The sequence below is a fragment of the Mus caroli genome, chromosome 7 (genome assembly GCF_900094665.2).
Source record: "Mus caroli chromosome 7, CAROLI_EIJ_v1.1, whole genome shotgun sequence".
Lineage (NCBI taxonomy): Eukaryota > Metazoa > Chordata > Mammalia > Rodentia > Muridae > Mus > Mus caroli.
This window is the reverse complement of record NC_034576.1, coordinates 135826983-135847198: the sequence shown is the minus strand read 5'-3', so window position 1 is coordinate 135847198 and position 20216 is coordinate 135826983. Positions and strand designations below refer to the sequence as shown.

Here is a 20216-nt window from a genome sequence, read left to right as displayed (position 1 = left end):
CCCAAAGTTAAAGGAGTACCTTGCTAACATACACTGCACCAGACTACTCTAACTACACTGATAGGATCCAAACACTGTGAAATGAAGGATACCCCCACCCCATGGTTGAACTTCTCTCTTCTCTTTTCATCACTTTTTAATTAATGCCACACAATTCTTCAAGACACTTTGTTACTATGACCTATGATGGCCTGGGTTGTGCCTGCATCCTTTTCTTCTGTTGCCATAAACATTCTCTACATGTGAGGTACTGTGAGAAGGTCTTGCTCACAGCTGTGTGTACTGAGAGCTGTTTAACACAAGAGAAGAGGATTCTGTTGACATGGGACAGCAGTGTAGAGAATATGAACATGAATGAGATTGGTATCCTTTTCTTCCTTCCTTAAGTTTTGTATGCATTGGTAATTATTTTGTGAAGGTGTCAAGTTCCCTGGAACTGGAATTGCAGACAGTTCTGAGTTCCATATGGGTGATGGAAATTGAACCTGGGTCCTCTGGAAGGGCAGCAAGTGCTCTTAACCACTAAGCCATCTTTCAGCCCCATCTTCCCTTTTCTCGAGTTTCATTCTATAGCCCATGCTACCATTGAACTTGCAGCAATCCTGCCTCAGCCTCCCAAGTGACAGGACTACAACTGAGTCACCAAGCCCACACTGGAGCAGGGTTTTTTCAACAGGGAAGAGAGATAAGAAGAGACATTCTAGGCAACAGTGAAGTCCCGGTACAGTTCTCTGAATGCAGAATGAGCCTTGTACACAAGGAGTACCACATAAGTACTAGAGAAAGAAATCTAGCCCCTCTGCCCTATCATTTCTACATGTGCATTACTTCAAAATAACAGCAAACAGACTTTCAAACCATTAAAACAAAACAAAAAAGCTACAACTGAGGGATGGAGAAGATGGCTCAGTGACTACTCTTCCAAAAGGCCTGGGTTCTCTTCCTAGCACCCAAATGGTGGCACACATCTGTAACTCCAGTTGCAGAGGATTCGATGTCCTCTTGTGGCCTCTGTGGGCACTGCATGCATATGGTAGACTGACATGTAAGCCAAACAACCACCTATCTAAACACATCAAGTAAAAAATTGAGTAAAATCTCAAAAAACCAAAACAAAAACTCAAACTGGAACTATCAGAGTATAAATGGAAAGGGACATATAATTCATATTAAGAAACAAGATTTGTATTTCCAAGTCCACACTGTCTTTCTGAAAGGTGACCTAGAGGGACCCTCTAGAAATTTCAATAACTATTTCTAGCTTATTCAACTATGGCACAATAGCAGCCATCTCTGATAGGTGCTCATACTGTATGCATCTCTAAGCACATTATCCTATCAGTCCTTTACATCTTCTTTTAAAAACTTTTATATATTTATTCAAATGTAGGAGTACTCTGTCTACATGTTAGATCTGCTAGAAGAGGGCCTTAGATCCTTCAAAGATGTTCATGAGTCACCATGCAGTTGCTGAGAATTGAACTCAGGACTTCTGGAAGAGCAGCCAGTTATTAACCACTGAGACATCTCACCAGCCCACCCTTTACATCTGCTAAGTGCTTCTAAAGAAGCTGCTGTCAACGTCTCCAGCTTGAGAAAGAAAAAGCAGCTTAATTGAGTAGAGGCCATGTCCTTCAGAGCTAAGGAGTGATCTGGGTTCTCTTTGTTCTTAAGACTCCACGCATTTCACAAGGGCAGCGATCCCCTGAAACCCTGGTGGGCTTCCCAAGGTTGACAGCAGAAGACGCAGGTTCCTTAGGTTCTCACTAGGAAAGTGTACAAAATCTCAAAGTTATCTTCCAAGGAAAGGATTCCTGACTTTTCATTTCCATGACTTCCCTTTTGCTCAATCCCTTCCAGTAAGTGCCTGACACAAGCCTTTCTGGCTACAGGGTAGTATGCTACTCTACTGAAGACATTAAGTGCTTATCAACCAACTTACTTTTGTCCAGGAACAAGGCCATCTGCTTCTCCAGCCCCTCAGGGCCACCCCTTGTGGATTCATCTTCATATTTTAAGGGGATAGGAGTGCTGGGGTCAGCTGCTGGAAGGTCGCTTTCTTTTTTGATGCTACTATCTACAGATTTTAAACCCTTTAAAAAGTAAAACATACAAACACATACCTTTATTCCCTTCTTAAAAAGAAAAACATTTGCTATATCCCATTCACTAATAGTTAACCAAAACTTAAACACACAGCAGCATTTCTACCTCAGATATTTAGAACTACGTATGATCTGAAAGACTTGGAAAAAATGGTTTGGTTTTTGCTTTAGATGAAGAAAATAAAATCACAGCAGGACATCATTCAAAACATTTAGACACAACAAACATATGCTACTTGCAAATAAGCACAGACTGTTGATCAATGAGGAGCAAATCTAGACTTACCTCCAACACATAGCTCAGTACGAGTCGACAGCGCTCTTCTGTGTCGTGGCAAACCGGAAATGCACAACTGGGCTTCAGAGACAAACAATGACAAGTTACCAGCACGCTACCACTCCCAACAGACCAGCTCTCATTTCCCAAAATTATTACAACTTTGCAAAGCAATAATTTAGAAATGTGCTTTGTATTGCAGTTGGTGAGATAACTGATACAAATGATTTCAGCACTGTTTCAAATCTTGCTTAACAAAAGACTGTGTAGCCAAACACTTAAAGTTCTAATAATTCTATTTGATAAAAGCAAAAGTGCAAGAGGAGTAATGCTTTAGAGAAATGCACACCAAAGCAAACAGATCAGCTCACCTTTTATTAGTGCTGACAGCAGCACACTGAGAGTAACACCAATCAATTTAGTAGGTTAAAAATTACCACTCCCACCTTATTTGCTTAATTAAGAAACAAAACCTGTTAACACCCTCTGACTGCTAAGTGGCATTAAATACAAGGGCATTTCATTTTGCTGATTCTAGGGAGGCTGGAATCACTAGCATTCACAGGAAGACCCGCTCAGATGACTCAGGAAAAAGTGAGTAAATGAGAATTAGGAACCAAGAGTGCCAACTCCTAAGTCACCCCACCCAGGCCAGGCAAGGCTAAGACCCGCTCCAGGAGGATGATGACACTCTTCTGTGTGCCTCAGACACGGTAGAGAGGGTTCTCTATAAAAATCAGAGAATCTTAACACTCCATACCATCCTTAAATCATTCAACTGTCCTGTGAGTCCAAGGCTCCGTTACAATGCAGTCTCCCTAGTACACTGAAATGTAGTAATTACTGATTTAACTGGAAAAACGTGGGGGTTCAAGCTAAATGTGAACTAAGATTCAGACAATGACTTCTTTGTAAGCACGTTACTCGTCCTAGATGTGAGCCTATACTCTGGGGAAGAGAGAAAACATGTAGTACAGGGCTATCAGGTACAGACAGGTTCTGAGAGAAAAACAGCACGGTGTGGCGAAAGTGATCTGGGACCCCGAAGGAAGAAGTGACACCATTTAGCCAAGACACAGCCTTAAAAAAGGGCAGCCATGAAAACTACATCAGGAAAAGCACGTGCTAAGCAGAAGCAACAGGACAGGACCTTGACTGACTCTAATGCTTTTCTTTATGAAAAAAATAAATAAATAAAGTGTGGGAGGGAGAAAAGCAGGTCAAAAAAACCAGGCAGTGGTTTAGGGTAAAAGAACGGTATGCCTTCAAACCCTGTACGTGAACACAGGGAGGCAGTATACAAGGAAAGTCCACTGCTGCCAACAGAGGGACAGTAGGACAGTTAGTGTAACTCATGCCGAGAGACAGACCGGAAGAGGATGAAGTTGTTAAAGTTCACCTGGCCCCAACCGAGGCAGACATAAGAGCACAGAAACAGGTACTGGCGACACAGTGGTAACTCACCAGGTTTCTGCACACGGACACCTAAGGGGCATCCCCTTCTCAACTGAGTCTATGCTCACTAAACAGTAATTCACCAACAGCTCAAATACTAAACAGCAATGCCGGGGAAAGAGACCAACAGAAAGAAAAATCCCCCTCAGAAAAAGTCAACTATGGACTCACGGTTAGCCATTTGTTCACCATGGCTTTACATAATGTGGGTCAGTTACTTCAGGTAATTTGACTGCACTCTGTGCTCCTCAAGTCAAGTTCTAGAACTCCTAAGTCAGTTAGTTATAAGAATGCCAGGAAAACAGCACAGACACCAACAGAGCTGCTTACTCTGATCTGATGAATCGACTTGTATTTTTCTGGTACTGACAGTTCTCCAACAGACTTAATGATGGCCACTGCCTTGTTGTCATCTGCTGGGTCAGAGCTGGTGCTGTAGGATCCATTCTCATCACTGTCTGCCATCTCCTCCTCCTCTTCACTGTAGCTTTCATCCGAATTCTCATTTAAAGGGGAGTCTGAACTTTCCTCCTTTTTAGGCTCATCCAGCTGGAAAAGCTCTGAAAGCATGTAGTTGGCTGAAGCAATAATCTTATTTAAAAAACAAAAAAAACAAAAAAGAAAGAAATACATGTAAAGACTGAAGCTGCCTCACCACACTGAAAACCTTAGGGGAAGTCTAAAGTTGTTTTCACCACGATAACACACAAAGGACAGTGTGCTCTGTGAAACCCAAACTGACTGTTTTCTTCCTTCTAGACACTAGGTGGACTCTGAGCCCTCCTCCTCCGCCACTGCAGACAAGCTTCATGTGTAAGTAAGTAGAATACTAGCAGACTCCATCTCATCCCCAGAGTCTCTTTATAAACTCTGTTAATCTTTACGAGGCAACTAACAGGTACTATATAACCTATGGCTAGAGGGAAAATCTAATGGATCTTGAGCCTCCCTACTAACAAATCTCATTTCTGAAATAAATCCTTTAAAAGACTTTCTAATTGTGATAAAGCAAAGGAAAACACACACTCTACATGAGTAGAGATGACATGAGTGTTTGTCACTGAACAGAACTGTCCAAAAGGAATGTTAACAGGAGCCACGCATGAACTTTAAATCTTTCAGTAGTCATGCTTAAGATATAAAATCTAGTAAACAATTTCATACATTTAATTATACATCTACTAAATGTTTCAACATAACTTTCATTCTTCAAATTCAATGTGTATTTTACACCAGCAGATGCCTCAATTCAGATCAAACACATCCACAGTACTCAGCTACATGCAGTTAGAGGGCTACAGTATGGAGAAAGGATCTGGCCAGGCTCCACTGCAACAGTGCTCTATCAATAGTCCAGGACCAGCTTACTCATCAGACATGGTAATCTTACTTGAGGATGCCTGCTTTTGTCCAACAACTTGACACAGTTGAGAAGCAATGTTCTAATAGTTCCATAGTGTTTCTTGTTTTGATTTTTCTTCATCATCATGTTACAAGCAACCCTGAAAGAAAAGCATGGTAGTTTCACTACCCACTTAGCCTCTCTTGCAGGGTACGATGGAGGCGGGTCCTGTATCTTTCAAATGGAATAAATGACACGAAGAAGTACCCAATGCTGCATCTCAACCACCCACCATAACAGAGCTTACACAGCAAAGCTGATATTATGTAGTATAAAGTGTCTGTGTATTTCTCTGCTCAACACACTCCAACCCACAAGCCAGTCCCACTCTAAGATATATTCTGTCAGAACATAAACATTAAAAAGTATTTAAAATCTTTAGCTTAGATAGCGGGACTACTTTCTTATCTTAAAACTTTTGTGTTCAGACAGGGTCTAGCTACGTGGCCCAGGTGGGCCTGAAACAGGCCCTTCTCCCTCAGCTTCCCAAGGGCCACCACACTGCACTGACACCTGAGCTCTGTGAGGACTCACTTGTATAAGAGGATAGCCACTGGCATTGTGAATGGGTTCTGGTACTTGTCTTCAGTTTCTTCACACAGAGTCGTGAGGTCGTAGAGTTTCACAATATCACTGCCGCTTGCTGAAAACAGAGACAATTTACCTCATGCTACAGCCTCACCTAAATCACTACTGCCCATTCAAGCATTAGCTTACCTTTAAAGAGCCAGTAGGTATGCCCTTCTTTGGTACAATTAGATTTAAGAAATGATAAAATATTTTGTGCAATGTCTTTTATAACTTTGGTAGAAAAATTAGAGTTTTCCAAATTGGGGATTTCTTCTGTCTTTATCATTTCATATTTCTGTAAAGCACAAATAAATGCAGTTTAGGAAACCCTGAGGCAACAGCAACTTACTGTTAAAAACCAAATAGGTAAGTCGTAAGTACAAACAGATGTAGCATAGTTTAAATTGGTGTTTTTCAATTTTTTCCTGTTTCAAATGGCAAAGGGAGCTGAGGGCCTTCACTTGCCCATAAGGGGGATCACTAGTGTCATTTTCTAGGAGTGAGCCCAGGAGAAGCACTGTTCCTCCCAGAGCATGGACAGAGCACTCTTCTCCACCTGATGTCTGCAACTAGGACGGTGACTGAAGGTGGGCTTTCCCCATCAAGCTCTAAGAAACACACACACACACTTCTGCCTCTTTCCTTCTCCAGACACGTGTGTCAGTGGGCCAAGGGTACAACATCACTCCAGATGTTTTCCCTGGACCTGCAGAATTTTCCTTTGCAGGAATGTAGCACAATGGGTAGAAGTGGCAAAAAGAAGAAAAGCTGTATGGATCCTACTATTGATTTTATAGTTTTGCTTTGTTTTGTATTGCTGGGAATAATGCTAAAAGCCTCCCACCTTAAGCAAGTACTCTGCTATTCTAAGCTAAAACCTAGCCAGCTATTACTATCTTTAAGATACCTCCATATTTTTCCAGTTTGTTTTCTGTGCAAACTGCCCTAAAGAGCTCTAACCACATTTTCTGATGTATATTTAAGACTAGATATTCCTAACATCAAACAAGGTGTGTCTCATCCTTCTATACTGTAATCCTCAATGTGGTTATCTCCGTCTCCAGCATTTCATCCTGCACTATCCCCTTCAATTTCACTTCTGTGTGGGAACTCCAATGTGTGTCTTTATATAATCGAGTCTTTGGTGAGGCAACATATCAGCACCTATCCAGATCAAATGCCAACTTGCTCTCCAGTCCCAGTGTTTTTGTTAGGGTTTTACAGCTGTGTGCAGACACCATGACCAAGGCATTCTTATAAGGACAATATTGAATTAGGGCTGGCTTACAGGTTCAGAGGTTTAGTCCATAATCAAGGTGGGAGCATAGCAGCATCCAGGCAGGCATGGTAGAGGAGTAGCTGAGAGTTCTACATCTTCACCTGAAGGCTGCTAGCAGAATACTGACTTTCGGGCAGCTAGGACTAGGGTATTAAAGCCCACATTCATAGTGTGGCACCTACTCCAATAAGACCACACCTAACAGTGCCACTCCCTGATCAAGCCCACACAAATCATCACACCCCACATCCCCAGCACTGCGTCTCAAGACTCATGAGACACTCCTTATGATTTCCTCATCTGAAATAGCTATACCCCCATCTCAGTGAACTGGATCACTGTCCTAGACCTGGGACTCCCCCACCTCTTCCTCCATCCCCATCATTAATACTTCCCCCCTTTCTGCCCTCTGCCTGCTGTGGGCAGTTATCTCTTTACCTATCACTACAGCTATCTCTTAGGGTTAAGGCCTAAGTGGTTCTCAAGCAACACTGAAAATTAGAATTGTGTGCAAAGCTGCTTGAAAAGAAGCTTGGTTCTCTGGCATCCAAGCGCAGTGTTTAACAATCCTTAGGTGACTCTGAGATACAGCCCTGAGTGGACTTGGTACCGGAAAGCACAGTCTTGCCAGATGCAATGATTACTGTGGTGTTTTCTCAAAGCTTTGTATAGATGGAGCAGCTGTTTACAAAAGAATGTGTCCACTGTGCACTGACTTTGAGTTAATCACCGTGGGTGTTTGATATTAACAGTGCAGGCTTTAATGCTATTTATGACCTTCTCAAAAAATTACTTATAATGATACTCCTGAAAATCTAAAACGCTGCTCTAACCAACTTAACCCTAAAAACACTCATACCTATCTTTCGGGCCAAAGACACATCTTCATAGCCTTAAAAAGCTATGAAGTTCTTTCTGCACCAGTCCACACTTGGAAGCTTAGAACCCATCACCCCGTGTCTCACCTGTACGATCCCGTTAACATGGAAGCACATCACGAGCTCTGGTACATTGCATATCAGGTTGTCCAACCAATAGTCTATTCCAGTTAACACGTTAATTGGTTTGTTGTTATCCCTGAAAATATACATTTCTAGTGTTATCTGGCTTAATTAAAATGTCCCATTGTGATTCATCTTAGATGTATTTTCCCATTTAAATATTCTACTCTTTTCTCTCTGGACAGAGAATGCCATAGATACTTTCAAGACCCAGACATACATAGCTCAATAGTTGTGTTATGTCTAAAATCTTTCCAAAAACTTTGCATTTCTAACAGGCATTGCTAAGTTCTCAGTACAAATAGAAGGTGGTATGATGACCTGACTGTGAGCTCCCTGCATGCTCCTCACACATCCCAAGGAAACACTGACCACATAAATAACAATGCCCAAGTCAGAACTGACATTGGTGAATGAGCATGGAGCGAGTGATAAGAAAATGTTTACAATTACTTAAGGGGAAGCTGATCAACCACCTCAAGCAATTAAATTAACTCTTCTAGTTTTAGTAGTTATAGCCTCAAATGTAAGACAAGACCAGGTCCACAGTCTGGTCTTTCAATCAGGATCAGAATAAACACCTGTTTACTAGGCTGTCAGCATCTATTTCTTTCTTACTATGCCCATTCTCATTGGCAGGAGGAAGAGGGGGGGGGAGGGGAAAGAGGACAAACCAACAGCCAGAGAAGAGTCAATGAGACGTTTCACTTTAAAGGAAGCTTGTTTATAAAAAAAAAAAAAAGCACAAGGGGGCATAAGGTGGTTTACCTGAGACGTAAGCTAACTGCTGGATATCTGCCTCCACCAAATATAGGCATGTTAGATCCAACTAGCATATGAATATCTTCAAAAGTCCACAGAATATTCCGGACGAAATCATTTTTAAGACCCTTTAATTAAAAACAGGAAAGATTATAATAACAACAACAGATTGACAATTTCCCCCCATAATCCAAAGAAACACCAGAAAAGAAGAAGCAAAGGAGACAAGGTCAATTCCCGAGAGCTGTAAGACAGAGATGTTTACAAAGCAATTTTGAAGACCAAGTGGAATTATTCCCTATCAGTTCCAACTGAGACTAGTTTTCAAAGGATGAAGTGGACTGGGGATCAGTTGTCGCAGATGGGCACATGGAAAGCATACCTGACTGTTCTCCCCGTCATTGAACAAAGTAGTAAGGTTTTGCTCTTTGGGTGCTGAGGCCACATGCCCCACTATGCATGAGGGCTCAAGAGGCTCCCTGCCCTGTGGAAAGTGCAAGATAAGGAGTGACTGTGCTGCCAACATGTCTTACAATTGACCTATGCTTACAGAACTATCACCCACGCACAAGAACACATATCCCAATCTACCTGTATGAATTAGCCAGTACAATGCACGGTGCTCATAACTCATGGGGTGTGGCTTGCTTTAGCTCTGATTTCCCACAGAGGCTGCAAGCCAATCAAATCCATATCTTAAATGAGATGGGTTTAAAGATCTTTCAAAGAATCACTTTTCATCCCTTGGTTTTTGGTAAGTTTGATTACCACTCTCTGGAAGCCCAGCAGATCTCTACTGAACTGAAACACCAGGCTCCTCAGCCAGTTTAAAACAACCTTCACCTCCAGCCTCCAGCTGAGAATGTCCTATGTGAGCGTCACAGCATCCTAAACCCTAGAGAACCAGGGAACACTTTCCAATTAGTGTGAAAACCTGCTGCCTGCCAAAAACCTGCTTCTGAAGATTCATGTCTATTGAACATCATTCCCACCACTGTCCTAAAAACCAAACAAACAAAACCAAACAACACAAAATCCAAATATTTTAAATGGTATTAATTAGAAAAATCTACTTCCCTCTCTGTATAATCCAATGCCCTCCCATTTTTTAATATTGAAACTACTTCTTCTTTCTTTTGAGACAGGGTTTTTTTTGTAGCCCTATCCTTTTGTTCTTCCCAGAATCTGGACTACACTAGAAAATACCCACATTTTGGGTGAACACAGTATGCCACACCACAGCATTGCAGCCACTAGGCAGCTGTCACCAGGAACATTGATGCTTAGGCCTTGAGATGCACACATGGACCTGCTGCTGCTGCTGCCTTCACAGAACTCTCTCAGTCTATTGACTTAGAGGAAGACAAAGGCTCCCCTGGAGCTGGAGTTAAAGCAGTTGTGAGCTGCCCAACGTGGGTGATGGCTTGGAATGCAGACCTTCAAGAGCAGTGTGAGCTTACCTACCCCGCCACTGTTCTAGCTATGAGTCCCTCCATGTGAGTTCTAAGAATCCTCTGGTTACAGACAGCCACATGCAATAAAACACATAAAGTAATGAATACAAAATGATACACCTCTACTGCTTCCTGTGACCACTAAGTGGCTTGCATAATAAGCACCTCCATCCTTTTATGTTTTCTCTTTGGGGAAAAACCAAACACGTCAAATTTATATACGTACTTTTAATGGAATGCCTTCTCTACTTTAAAATCTCTAAAATTAAAATCAAGTTAGTCTTTTTTTATTTTATAAAAGCAAGTTAAATGTGTTAGTTTTTTACAAGTCTGTTATGTGTAAAGACTTAACCAATCTGACTGAATTCATGTTCAGTCCATGAAAATATACAGCGAGACAAAAAAACCGAATTTACCAAGTTAAAAGGTTTACTTTTTTCCCCCTTTGAAAAAATGCTTTATTAGATATTTTCTTTATTTACATTTCAAATGTTATCCCCTTTCCTCATTTCCCCTCCGAAAACCCCCCATCCCATCTCCTGTCCCCTTTGCTCACTAGCCCACTCACTCCTGCTTCCCTATCCTGGCATTCCCCTACACTGGGGCATTGAGACTTCACAAGACCAAGGGCCTCTCCTCTCATTGATGTCCCACAAGGCACATCTGTGGTTGGAGCTATGAGTCCCTCCATGTGTACTCTTTGGTTAGTGGTTTAGTCCCTGGGAGCTCTGAGGGGACTGGTTGGTTCATATTGTTGTTCCTCCTATGGGACTGCAGACCCCTTCAGCTCCTTGGGTCCTTTCTCTAGCTCCTCCATTGGGGACCCAGTGCTCAGTCCAACGGACGACTGTGAGCATCCACTTCTGTATTTGTCAGGCACTGGCACAGCCTCTCAGGAGACAGCTGTATCAGGCTCCTGTTAGCATTCACAATAGTGCCTGGTTTTGGTAAAAAAGGTTTACTTTTATTTCTTTTGATTCATTTTAGTGTATTTTCTTAAAAACAGAAATGCCACAAATTAGCATCTACAGTGTTATTTCATCCTACGGAAGACAGAGTAAGTTAAAAAGTAACTAGGGGCTGAAGAGATGGCTAAGAACACTGGCTCTCTTCCAGAGAACGCTGGTTCAGTTTCCAGGATGAGCACGGCAGCTCCCAAGTGTCAGTTAACGCTAGCTCCAGGAGACTGAATACTCTTTTGTGACCTCAGTAGGCACCAGACATGCACACGGTACTACTCAGAGATACAGGCAGGCAAACACCCATATACATAAAATAAACATAAATAAACAACAGTCTATTCTTTTGTCATATAGACTTAAGAGGGATGGCTAAGCAGACAAGAACACTTTCCTGCTACTCTAGAGGACCCTGGTTCAATTCCCAGAACCCCACATGGGAACTCACGACTGCCTGGAACTCTAGTTTCAGGAGATCTATCATATCAGACATGCATTTGGCATAGATCTGTGCATGCAGGCAAAATACCCATAGATATAAAATAAAAATATTTTAAAATCTTTATATGTTAATGTGGGGCCAAATCTATTTTCCAGGAGGAAAAACCTAAATTACAGGCACACCTATCACTCAATGCATGACAGGCACTTAGTGCATATCTAGAGTTAAAAATACACTTTACATTCAGTAGTACTCAATTTTAAGAGAAAAAAAAAATCAGTTGACTACTTTAAAATATTTTGTGTTATTTAATACAAAATTTTAATCTAACCATTCATGTTAACTCCTGGATATTCTACTGTGGAGAACTAAATGCATTTTTTGTTTCTAATTCTGAGATGCGCCTGAGTAAATACTCCCCATCCTTCTTCATCACCTGGTTTTTAGTACAGCTCTGCTTTCTTGAGTTCACAGAATCGGAATCCAAGGACTCACAAACCTGACTGGAAGCACTGGGGTCTTCAGACACTGAAGCGGGCATTTCAAAGGGAGCAGGCCAGGCAGCCCCTCCAGACTCATGTGTCTGCTGAGAACTAGAAGACTCTTGTTGTTCTGCAGGAGACGGGACAGGCTGAGCAGCTCCATCACCATTGATGCTAGTCAGTCGGAAACAGAGAGGAAAACATGACACATTATACTACAGTCTACCCGTCTGTATAAAACAGATTCTATAATCAAACATGCATATTGTCTATAAGAAACGTATTAAGTGTTAACAAAGCAAAACTTCAACTGCTAATTTTACCCTGTTGGAAATGTAAATTTTAGGACAGAATCTGATTTTTCTTAAGATAAAGATAAGCAGTAGTCAAATACCTGTAGTACAAGAACTTGGAAAGAATAGCCTTCTGATACCAGTGCTCCTTGCTTTTCTTCTTCCTCTGCCACTTCTGATCGATCAGCCTTTGATAGAACTCTTTCAACCATGTCCAATCACCAGTCTGAATAACATGAGACATTACCGAACAAATATGCACACATGTGATGAATACTGGACACTGTGTTGAAAGCTCAGCCCACAGCCAATGGTGTTTCTAGGATACGGAGGAACCTCTAGAAGGCAGAGCTTAGAGGAAGGAAGCTAGGTCTCTGGAGGTGGGGCCTTGAAAGGATCCTGCCTTCCTGCCCCTTTTCTCTCCCTCTGCTTTATGGTCATCATGAGGGAAGCAGAGTCTCACCCTGGCTCTAAGGAGCTACGCTGTGACAGGGTGGAACGTCTGCACCCACACAGAGTAACACTCACGTCCCTCATGTTGTTCTGCTGGATGTTTCTTCTCTGTGACAAGACACCGATTCTCACTCACCCAATGCTCTCAGCTAAAAGCAGATATTCTTTAATTTCTACAGATTGTTTCATGAGCATGCACTTATAGGACGAACACTTTAATGTGTGTCTCAACGATCAAACTGAACTAAGGAGCGAGGGCTGTGACTTGTTCACGGTCACACCCTAAGACCTGACCAAGTACAGGAACACACAAACTACACTGTGTTGCTTTCTAAAGAGAAACTATATTATCAAATTAATCACCTGTAACTTATTTTTTGTTATCCAAGCATTGGAGAAGTTAGGACTGGTAGGCAGGTCTGTCATCCCAGCTACCTGGAAGCTGAAGCAGGTTAATTACAAGTTTAAGACCTGGGTGAACTACAATGTGAGTTAGAGGCCAGCCTGGGCAATTAGCAAGACCCTGTATGGGGAAAGAGGTGTTCATGGGTACAGTTCAGTGGCAGAACACTTGTCTATCATGCATGAACACAGGTTCAAGCAAAAACAGCACTGCGTAGGAATATGGAAAAGGTAGTACAGACAGGCAGCACCATCAAGTACCTGTCAGCAGCCCAGGAAGGCAAGCATGACCATCAAGTAGGCCTAGAGAAGTCACCACTATCCTTATCACCTGGGGGAAAACATCTACTGACCAGCAGCCCGAGAAGCTAGACATCAACTCGTATAATTAGTTATACTCATAGGAACAGCTCTTTAACATGGTTTACATTTCGGCCAGCCATGTTTCCAAAATATGTCTATAATAGCCATTAAAAGAATTTTCAAAAACAATTAGTTCCTTTAATCCCACAGATTTAACAATCCTTTCTTTTAAAAACTGACTTCATCCTTTTTAAGACAGAATCCTGGTTTTAAATTCAGCTTAAAAAAAAAATGGGCCTAGAGAGATGGCTCAATGGTTTAGAGCACTGACTGATCTTCCAGAGGACCTGGGTTTGGTTCCCAGTACCCCAGTGGTAGCTCACAAATATCTGTATGATCCAGCACCCTCTTCTGGCCCCCCTAGGTATTAGGCATGCATGTGGTTCACAGATGTGTACATCATGCACCTAAAAATAATACGAAGTTTCTTCTCTGTTCTTTTCTCTCCCCCCTCACCCCCCTTTAAAGACTCTCTATATAGCCCCAGCTGTCCTAGAACTCTCTACCTACAGCAGACTGGCCTTGAACTCAGAGACTCACACTGGCTTCTGTCTCCTCAGCCTGAGGCTGGCTGCATTCCACCAACCGTGACCAGATGCTTTGTCTTTAACAAAGCTTTTCTTGTTTTTTTTTTGGTTTTTCGAGACAGGGTTTCTCTGTGTAGCCCTGGCTGTCCTGGAACTCACTCTGTAGACCAGGCTGGCCTCGAACTCAGAAATCTGCCTGCCTCTGCCTCCCGAGTGCTGCACCACCACGCCCGGCACGCTTTTCACTATTTTTAAGTCTCTGATCAAACAGCTCATTTCTTTATTGCTAAAGTACTCAGCTACAATTCCAATTTGGCATTTAAAAAAACTGTGTAAGTATGAATATGTACATATGCCTGTGTTTGATGCGCAGGCGTGCAGGACTGTTTTGGATGTCAGATGAGGTTGTCAGGTGTGCTGCTCTATCACCATCTATCTCGCTGTACCCCAAGGTTGTTTTTTGTCATTCCTGATCCAGTTCCGGTCAAGCTAGCAAGCCCCAGCCATCCTATCTCCAGCTCCCCACAGTAATGGGGCTCCAGGCCTGCATGACTCTGCTCTTGCTTTTTAGACAAGGTCTAGGAATCTGACTCAGGTCCTTGTGCTTGCCCAGCAAGTGCTCTTAGCCGGACTCTGGCATTTCCTTAAAACAAAACCATACTTTCATAGCTCCTTAACTATTAAGAGAGTGCTTTTCTAAATGATTTTTGCGTGAATTAGTTACCTGAGATGACCTCATAAAGAGTTCTTGAATGTCCAGCTCATCTAGTAAGAGGGTCCTTCCTATGCGGTGCACAGCCATGCTCACGTGGGACTTGCTGTAGGGAATCTTCAGGAGCTTTTTTATGTTCTTAAGAAAGTTAGAGAGGCCCCATTAGTATGACCCAGAATTTATGGATTTTAACTTCATTCAATCTGAAGTTTAATGAGTCTTATTTAAGGTTACACAAACTAGACTTTCCGTAATAATAATCATATAGAGGACAGAGCTTTAAACTCTGAGTTATACTGTCAGTGTAAGTGCAGCCCAACACTATTACATATTCTATTACAGTAGAATTCCTTTTTTATAGGGATGAATGGAGGACAACAGCTACTAGGATATCATTTTAAATTCTCAAATGGTAATAGACACAGAATAACTCCAAACATTCAATTATTACTGTTAAAATACATCCAACAGTATTCATATTTTTTATTAGTCCCACTGTTTTGGAATTGTATTCTCCTCTTAAGGGAGATAAAAAGTATTTTTAAGCAAACATAGGTATTGAATAATTACATAGCTTTGCCTTATTCCATTGCTGAAAGCAAGACTGTAAAGCATAACATGGTCTAACGCCCTCCCCTCCCTGCGGCACTGCATGTCCCAAAGTCACCGTGAAAGCACTCACTTCTGAGTCGGAGACGACATCCACATCATTTCCCACGGAGTCAATGAAGTCATACGCCATGCCGAAACTACGGAAGGAAGGAAAGAAGAGGCCACAGGTGGAAGACTGAACAGAGTAAAAAGTTCGACTGCTTCTAGGACATGCACACCTCACATTTGTAAATCAAGAAGTCCACTGCCATCTGGCTGCCAACTTCTCATTCCTTCTTAGGTACACAGAAAATGAGGCACATCTTTAAAATGCATCTTCAACTTAGTGAAACAGTAAGAACTGCAAAAAGCAGTTAGTGTGAGCATAAACCCTTAACCTCTCTGATGTAAAACAGTTCAAGATTTTATTTCCACATATGAAGAAAAACAAAATGAGAAAAATATGTTAACATGTATGGATATAACATATAAAGATATAACATCAATAAAAGAAAAAAAAATTGTACCTAAAATCAACTCAGCTTAAAGAGAAAATGAAAAACTGGTAAACACCTAACTCACTTCAAGTCACCAAGTTCATCTATGCAATCTATAAGGTTGAAAAGCAACTGATGTCACCATGTTCCCATTAGTAGGTGGCAGAGTCAGGACATTTAATTAGGACTACATATGCGTGTATGATTTCTATCTGCTCTGGGGAAGTAGGTTAGCCTTCATTTCTCATGTGCAAACAGTTAATAGTGTCTATCTTAGGGCTGGAGAGATGGCTCAATGGCTAAGAGCACTGACTGCTCTCTTCCAAAGATCCTGAGTTCAAATCCCAGCAACCACATGATAGCTCACAGCCATCTGTAATGAGATCTGATGCCCTCTTCTGGTGTGTCTGAAGACAGCTACAGTGTACTTAGATATAATACATAAATATTAAAAAAAAAAAAAAAGAAAAAATCTAGCACAGTATATAATCAACATAACTACTGAAACCAACTCACCACATTTAATATAATTAAGCCATTTTTAAAATAGTAGAAATATACGGTCATTTTCAGACTTTTCACAGTATCAAAAATGCTACAAACAATCAACTTGTAAGCAAAGCTATTACCTTTTGAGGCACTAGGATAATCTCTAAACTACTAGCTCAGGGTATTAATGCATTTGTGGCTCTTTCTGTGTTTTATAAAGTTTTATATAAGTTATATAAAAATGTTTTAAGTCCAATCATTCAGGGGAGGAAAAAGAAAATACAGTTAAAACAGCCTACAAGAATATAGACACAGCATAAGACTCCCAAACACTCTCAACTCTAAAAACCACCAGTAGAATTTCCAGGTGGGTCAAGGGTGTAGGTTACCCAGCACTTGGGGTTCTAAACCTCAGGCTTTTTCAAATACTCCGTCATCATTTAATAAACACTCCAAAGGGCAAGCCGAGCAGCAGCTTAAGTCTTGCCCCTCACATACCACCCTATTTGCACATATCAAAGCAGACACAAAAGGCTAAAACAGCTGATTAGCTGTCAACATGTACACGTTCTCGTGGCATGCTGCAGACTTGAAGAAAGCATGTACCTCTGAAATCTTCTTACTGTACCATGGACTTTGGATGACAACTATATTCTTTTACTAAAAATATCTGAGCAAGTGAACATGCATCTCCAACTGAACTGCGAAGCAGCTTTCAGAGCTTCGAGCAGGGGTTGAGAGGGAGGGAAAGAAATGCCAGCGATTAAAATTTACCTTGAAAACGGCTTGCTTTTCTTACTATTGCCAAGAATGGTGGTTCCTGCTGGCCCTAGCTTGGCACTCTCTCGTAACCAGTTGGCAGGTGGGAGTTTCAAGTCTGTTTTTTCTTCAAGACGTGCAAACGCTGTTCGAGGAGGGGCAGCAGAGTATTTTACCACAGCTCGGCTTTTCACTTCATTGCCTCCGAGAAATAAGGCCGATCCCTAAATAACATATGGAATGAAGCTTTAATGAACACTGCCAGGAATGTCAATCTCACCTTCATAAAAACGAATTAAGAACCCACCAAATCAGGACTCACAAGGAGCCTCAGCCGCGTGTCAGCTCTAACACTTAATAAACAAGCTTAAATTACGCTTACTTAGCTGTTTTTCACGAAACTTAAAAAAAAAAAAGGATCAATCAAGAAGTGGACAGGGGCCAACCAACCTGCTTTTTAAAAATCTGGGCACAGTAGTTGCAAACACAAGCTTCAAGCACTCTGGAGGCAGAGGCACACGGGCCAGTGCAAGGTCTACGTCCAGCTTGACTGGTCTGCATAACCAGTTCCACACCAGTCAAGACTCAACCCGATGAGTCACAGAAAAATGTAGACTCAGAAACTAAGTGCCTCAACTGTGTCCTGTCAACCGCATGCGAAACAAGCAAGACTTCTCTGTACGGTTCTAATGGAATATTTTTAAGTAGCATAAGTCAATGACAAACGTCATTTGCAGGACGTGTTTATTTTACCAAACACACAGCGACTGATGTGTAAGCTCATCCCATCCCATTCTACATCAGCTCCATAGCTGACCCTACACCCACCCGGGCATGCTCAAAGTCTGGACCCGCTGTTCGACTCTCCGAGAACCCTTCCAGGCGTTGCAAATTCTCTGTGCCCTCCCTGGCACCGTCCCTCTCTCCTCTGCCTGCCTTCGGCGGGCTGTGACACACACACATTCTATAGCCCGTCCATTGGCGCCGAGTGCGAAGCCAGGGGTGTTGCGCATTGCAAGCAAACGCCTGCCTGCACACCCGACGACAGGCTCGCCTGGTGATTCATTCCGTACTAGAGGTGCCAAGGAGGCGTGGAAGAAAGTTCCAGAAGCCCCACGTCCCCCCTCCCAGGCCCGCAAATCCCCCCAAGCCCCTGCAGGTCGCGCTCCGCCGCCGCCGCCGTCACCGCCTCTCACCTGTGCAGAAGGCTCCTCGGAGTCCGCCTGGGACAGGAGGCTGAGCCCTCCACGGGCGGCCGCCCCTGAAGGAGAAGCCTCGGCTCCTGCTTCCTTGGGGTCCCCCATCATTTCCGACCCTGGGGAGGCGACCAGACGCGCGAGCCCTGGAGTCGGCGACAGGAACGCGGGCCCAGAGTCGCAGGAGAACCTCAGAGCGAGCGACTCGGACGCTCAGCGGCTCGCACTTCCGGCGGCTGCCAGGAAGAGCTCGAGGTAGCGCGATGAAATCTCGCGAGATTCACCCAAAGGTCCAGCCCGTCCTCCGGCTCTGGCTCCTCCTTCGCGGTCCCGGCAGGAGCTGCCGCACGCCGGCGCCTGTCACACCATTGGGGCGGACACTTCTCGCGATACACGCCTCCCGGGCTCCTCCCCCTCGCTCGTGGCCGGTCTTTGTTGGCAAACAGTTAATGAGACTTGAGTCAAAGTCGGGGTGGCTGGGGTGGGGCGGTGCCGCCTTGGGTGCTCGCGTAGTCAAAGCCGGTGGCGTCAAGACCCTCGCAGGCGGCCGCTCTCTTGGGGCTTCTCCGAGTTGCACACGCGCGGGGACCTCCGTGGGTCTCAGCGCCTTCAGATCAGTGGGGCTGAAGCAAGGAGAGAGAAACCATCAGTCTGTTTAATCGGTTTCTAGGCAGCGCCCCATGCAGCCCTGGCTGGTTTGGAACTCGCAGAGTAGCCGAGAGTGACCTTGAACTTGGCACTCTGCCTCCAACTCCCGAGGGCTGGGGTTTCTTTCTGCCTGCCTGAGGATGGAACCCAGGGCTTCGTGTAGGCTAGGCAAGCACACGGAGCTACATTTCCACCCTACACCCAATAACAGACAAACTGCTACATTCCTCATAAAAAATATATTTGAGGTAAAAGGTTTTGTTTTATGTCGAGGTATTATGCTTGGGGGGGGGGGGTTAATGTGTTTTGAGTGCTTTGACTGCGTGTGTGCATGCAGTGCCCGCAGAAACCAGAAGAGGGCGTCAGATCTCCTGGAACGGGAGTTACACGCAGTTGGGAGTTGTGGGCTGTGGGTGCTAAGCTGTGTCCTCTGCAAGAGCAGAAAGTGCTCCTAATGGCTGAGCTCTCTCCTTAGGCTCTAAAAACCCAGTAACTGAAAAACTTTAGGAGTTCTTGGAGAAAGCAGATGCAGTCTGCAAATTGTTTTCTTGCAAAACAAGACATTTTTATGAATTAACTTTTTGGTGCATATTTTGCAGATACTTACTTTAAAGCATGTTTTGTGATTTTTTTTTAAAAAACTACTCTGTATTTAGAGCCAGTTTTTGTTTGTTTGTTTTGCTCTTTTCGTTGTTTATTACATCAGAGGCTAGCAGGCTTGTCACATAAAAGCTTGTGTCATCCCTGGACCCCCCTGTAGAAGGAGAGAACTGACTCTGGAAAGCTCCCCTCTGGCTGTCACATGTCCTGTGGCATGAACACACACACAATAATAATACAGAGATCTAGGTAGCTAACACAAAAAGATTAAACTTTGAGTACTTAAAAATAAACCCTGTATATCCATTAACTCACTTTACAGGAATATTTTTAAAAATTAAATTGCACATCATAATATGTTAAATGATAAGCAAATATTTAAAAAGTAATATGGTCCCAATTTGAAAATCCATCTGTTTCTGAAATGGAAATCTCTGGTTGTTTTGTGTCTCTAAATGAACAGATCCATGTAAGAAAGAAGTGATTTACATTTAGTCT

The 20216-nt window shown here is 42.9% G+C and overlaps 1 protein-coding gene across 3 annotated transcripts in view; it reads right to left on the bottom strand.

Annotated features, from left to right (window-relative positions):
• Edrf1 (erythroid differentiation regulatory factor 1) overlaps positions 1–18719 on the bottom strand; it is a 35824-nt gene extending 17105 nt beyond the window's left edge. The window contains exons 1-15 of one of the 3 annotated variants that reach the window (XM_021166785.1): positions 18471–18719; positions 17290–17498; positions 15621–15687; positions 14951–15076; positions 12583–12707; positions 12206–12362; positions 9234–9335; positions 8858–8979; positions 8054–8165; positions 5957–6104; positions 5774–5882; positions 5228–5339; positions 4168–4428; positions 2392–2463; positions 1943–2093 (exon numbers count right to left, since the gene is read on the bottom strand). In XM_021166785.1, the coding sequence (XP_021022444.1) occupies positions 1943–2093; positions 2392–2463; positions 4168–4428; positions 5228–5339; positions 5774–5882; positions 5957–6104; positions 8054–8165; positions 8858–8979; positions 9234–9335; positions 12206–12362; positions 12583–12707; positions 14951–15076; positions 15621–15687; positions 17290–17498; positions 18471–18581 (1984 nt within the window). In that variant the 5' untranslated portion in view covers positions 18582–18719. Of the gene's footprint in view, positions 1–1942; positions 2094–2391; positions 2464–4167; positions 4429–5227; positions 5340–5773; positions 5883–5956; positions 6105–8053; positions 8166–8857; positions 8980–9233; positions 9336–12142; positions 12363–12582; positions 12708–14950; positions 15077–15620; positions 15688–17289; positions 17499–18470 lie in introns of all 3 variants that reach the window. The other 2 variants (XM_021166784.1, XM_029479448.1) reach the window with 2 other exon arrangements.
• Between the last annotated feature and the right edge of the window lie 1497 nt (positions 18720–20216).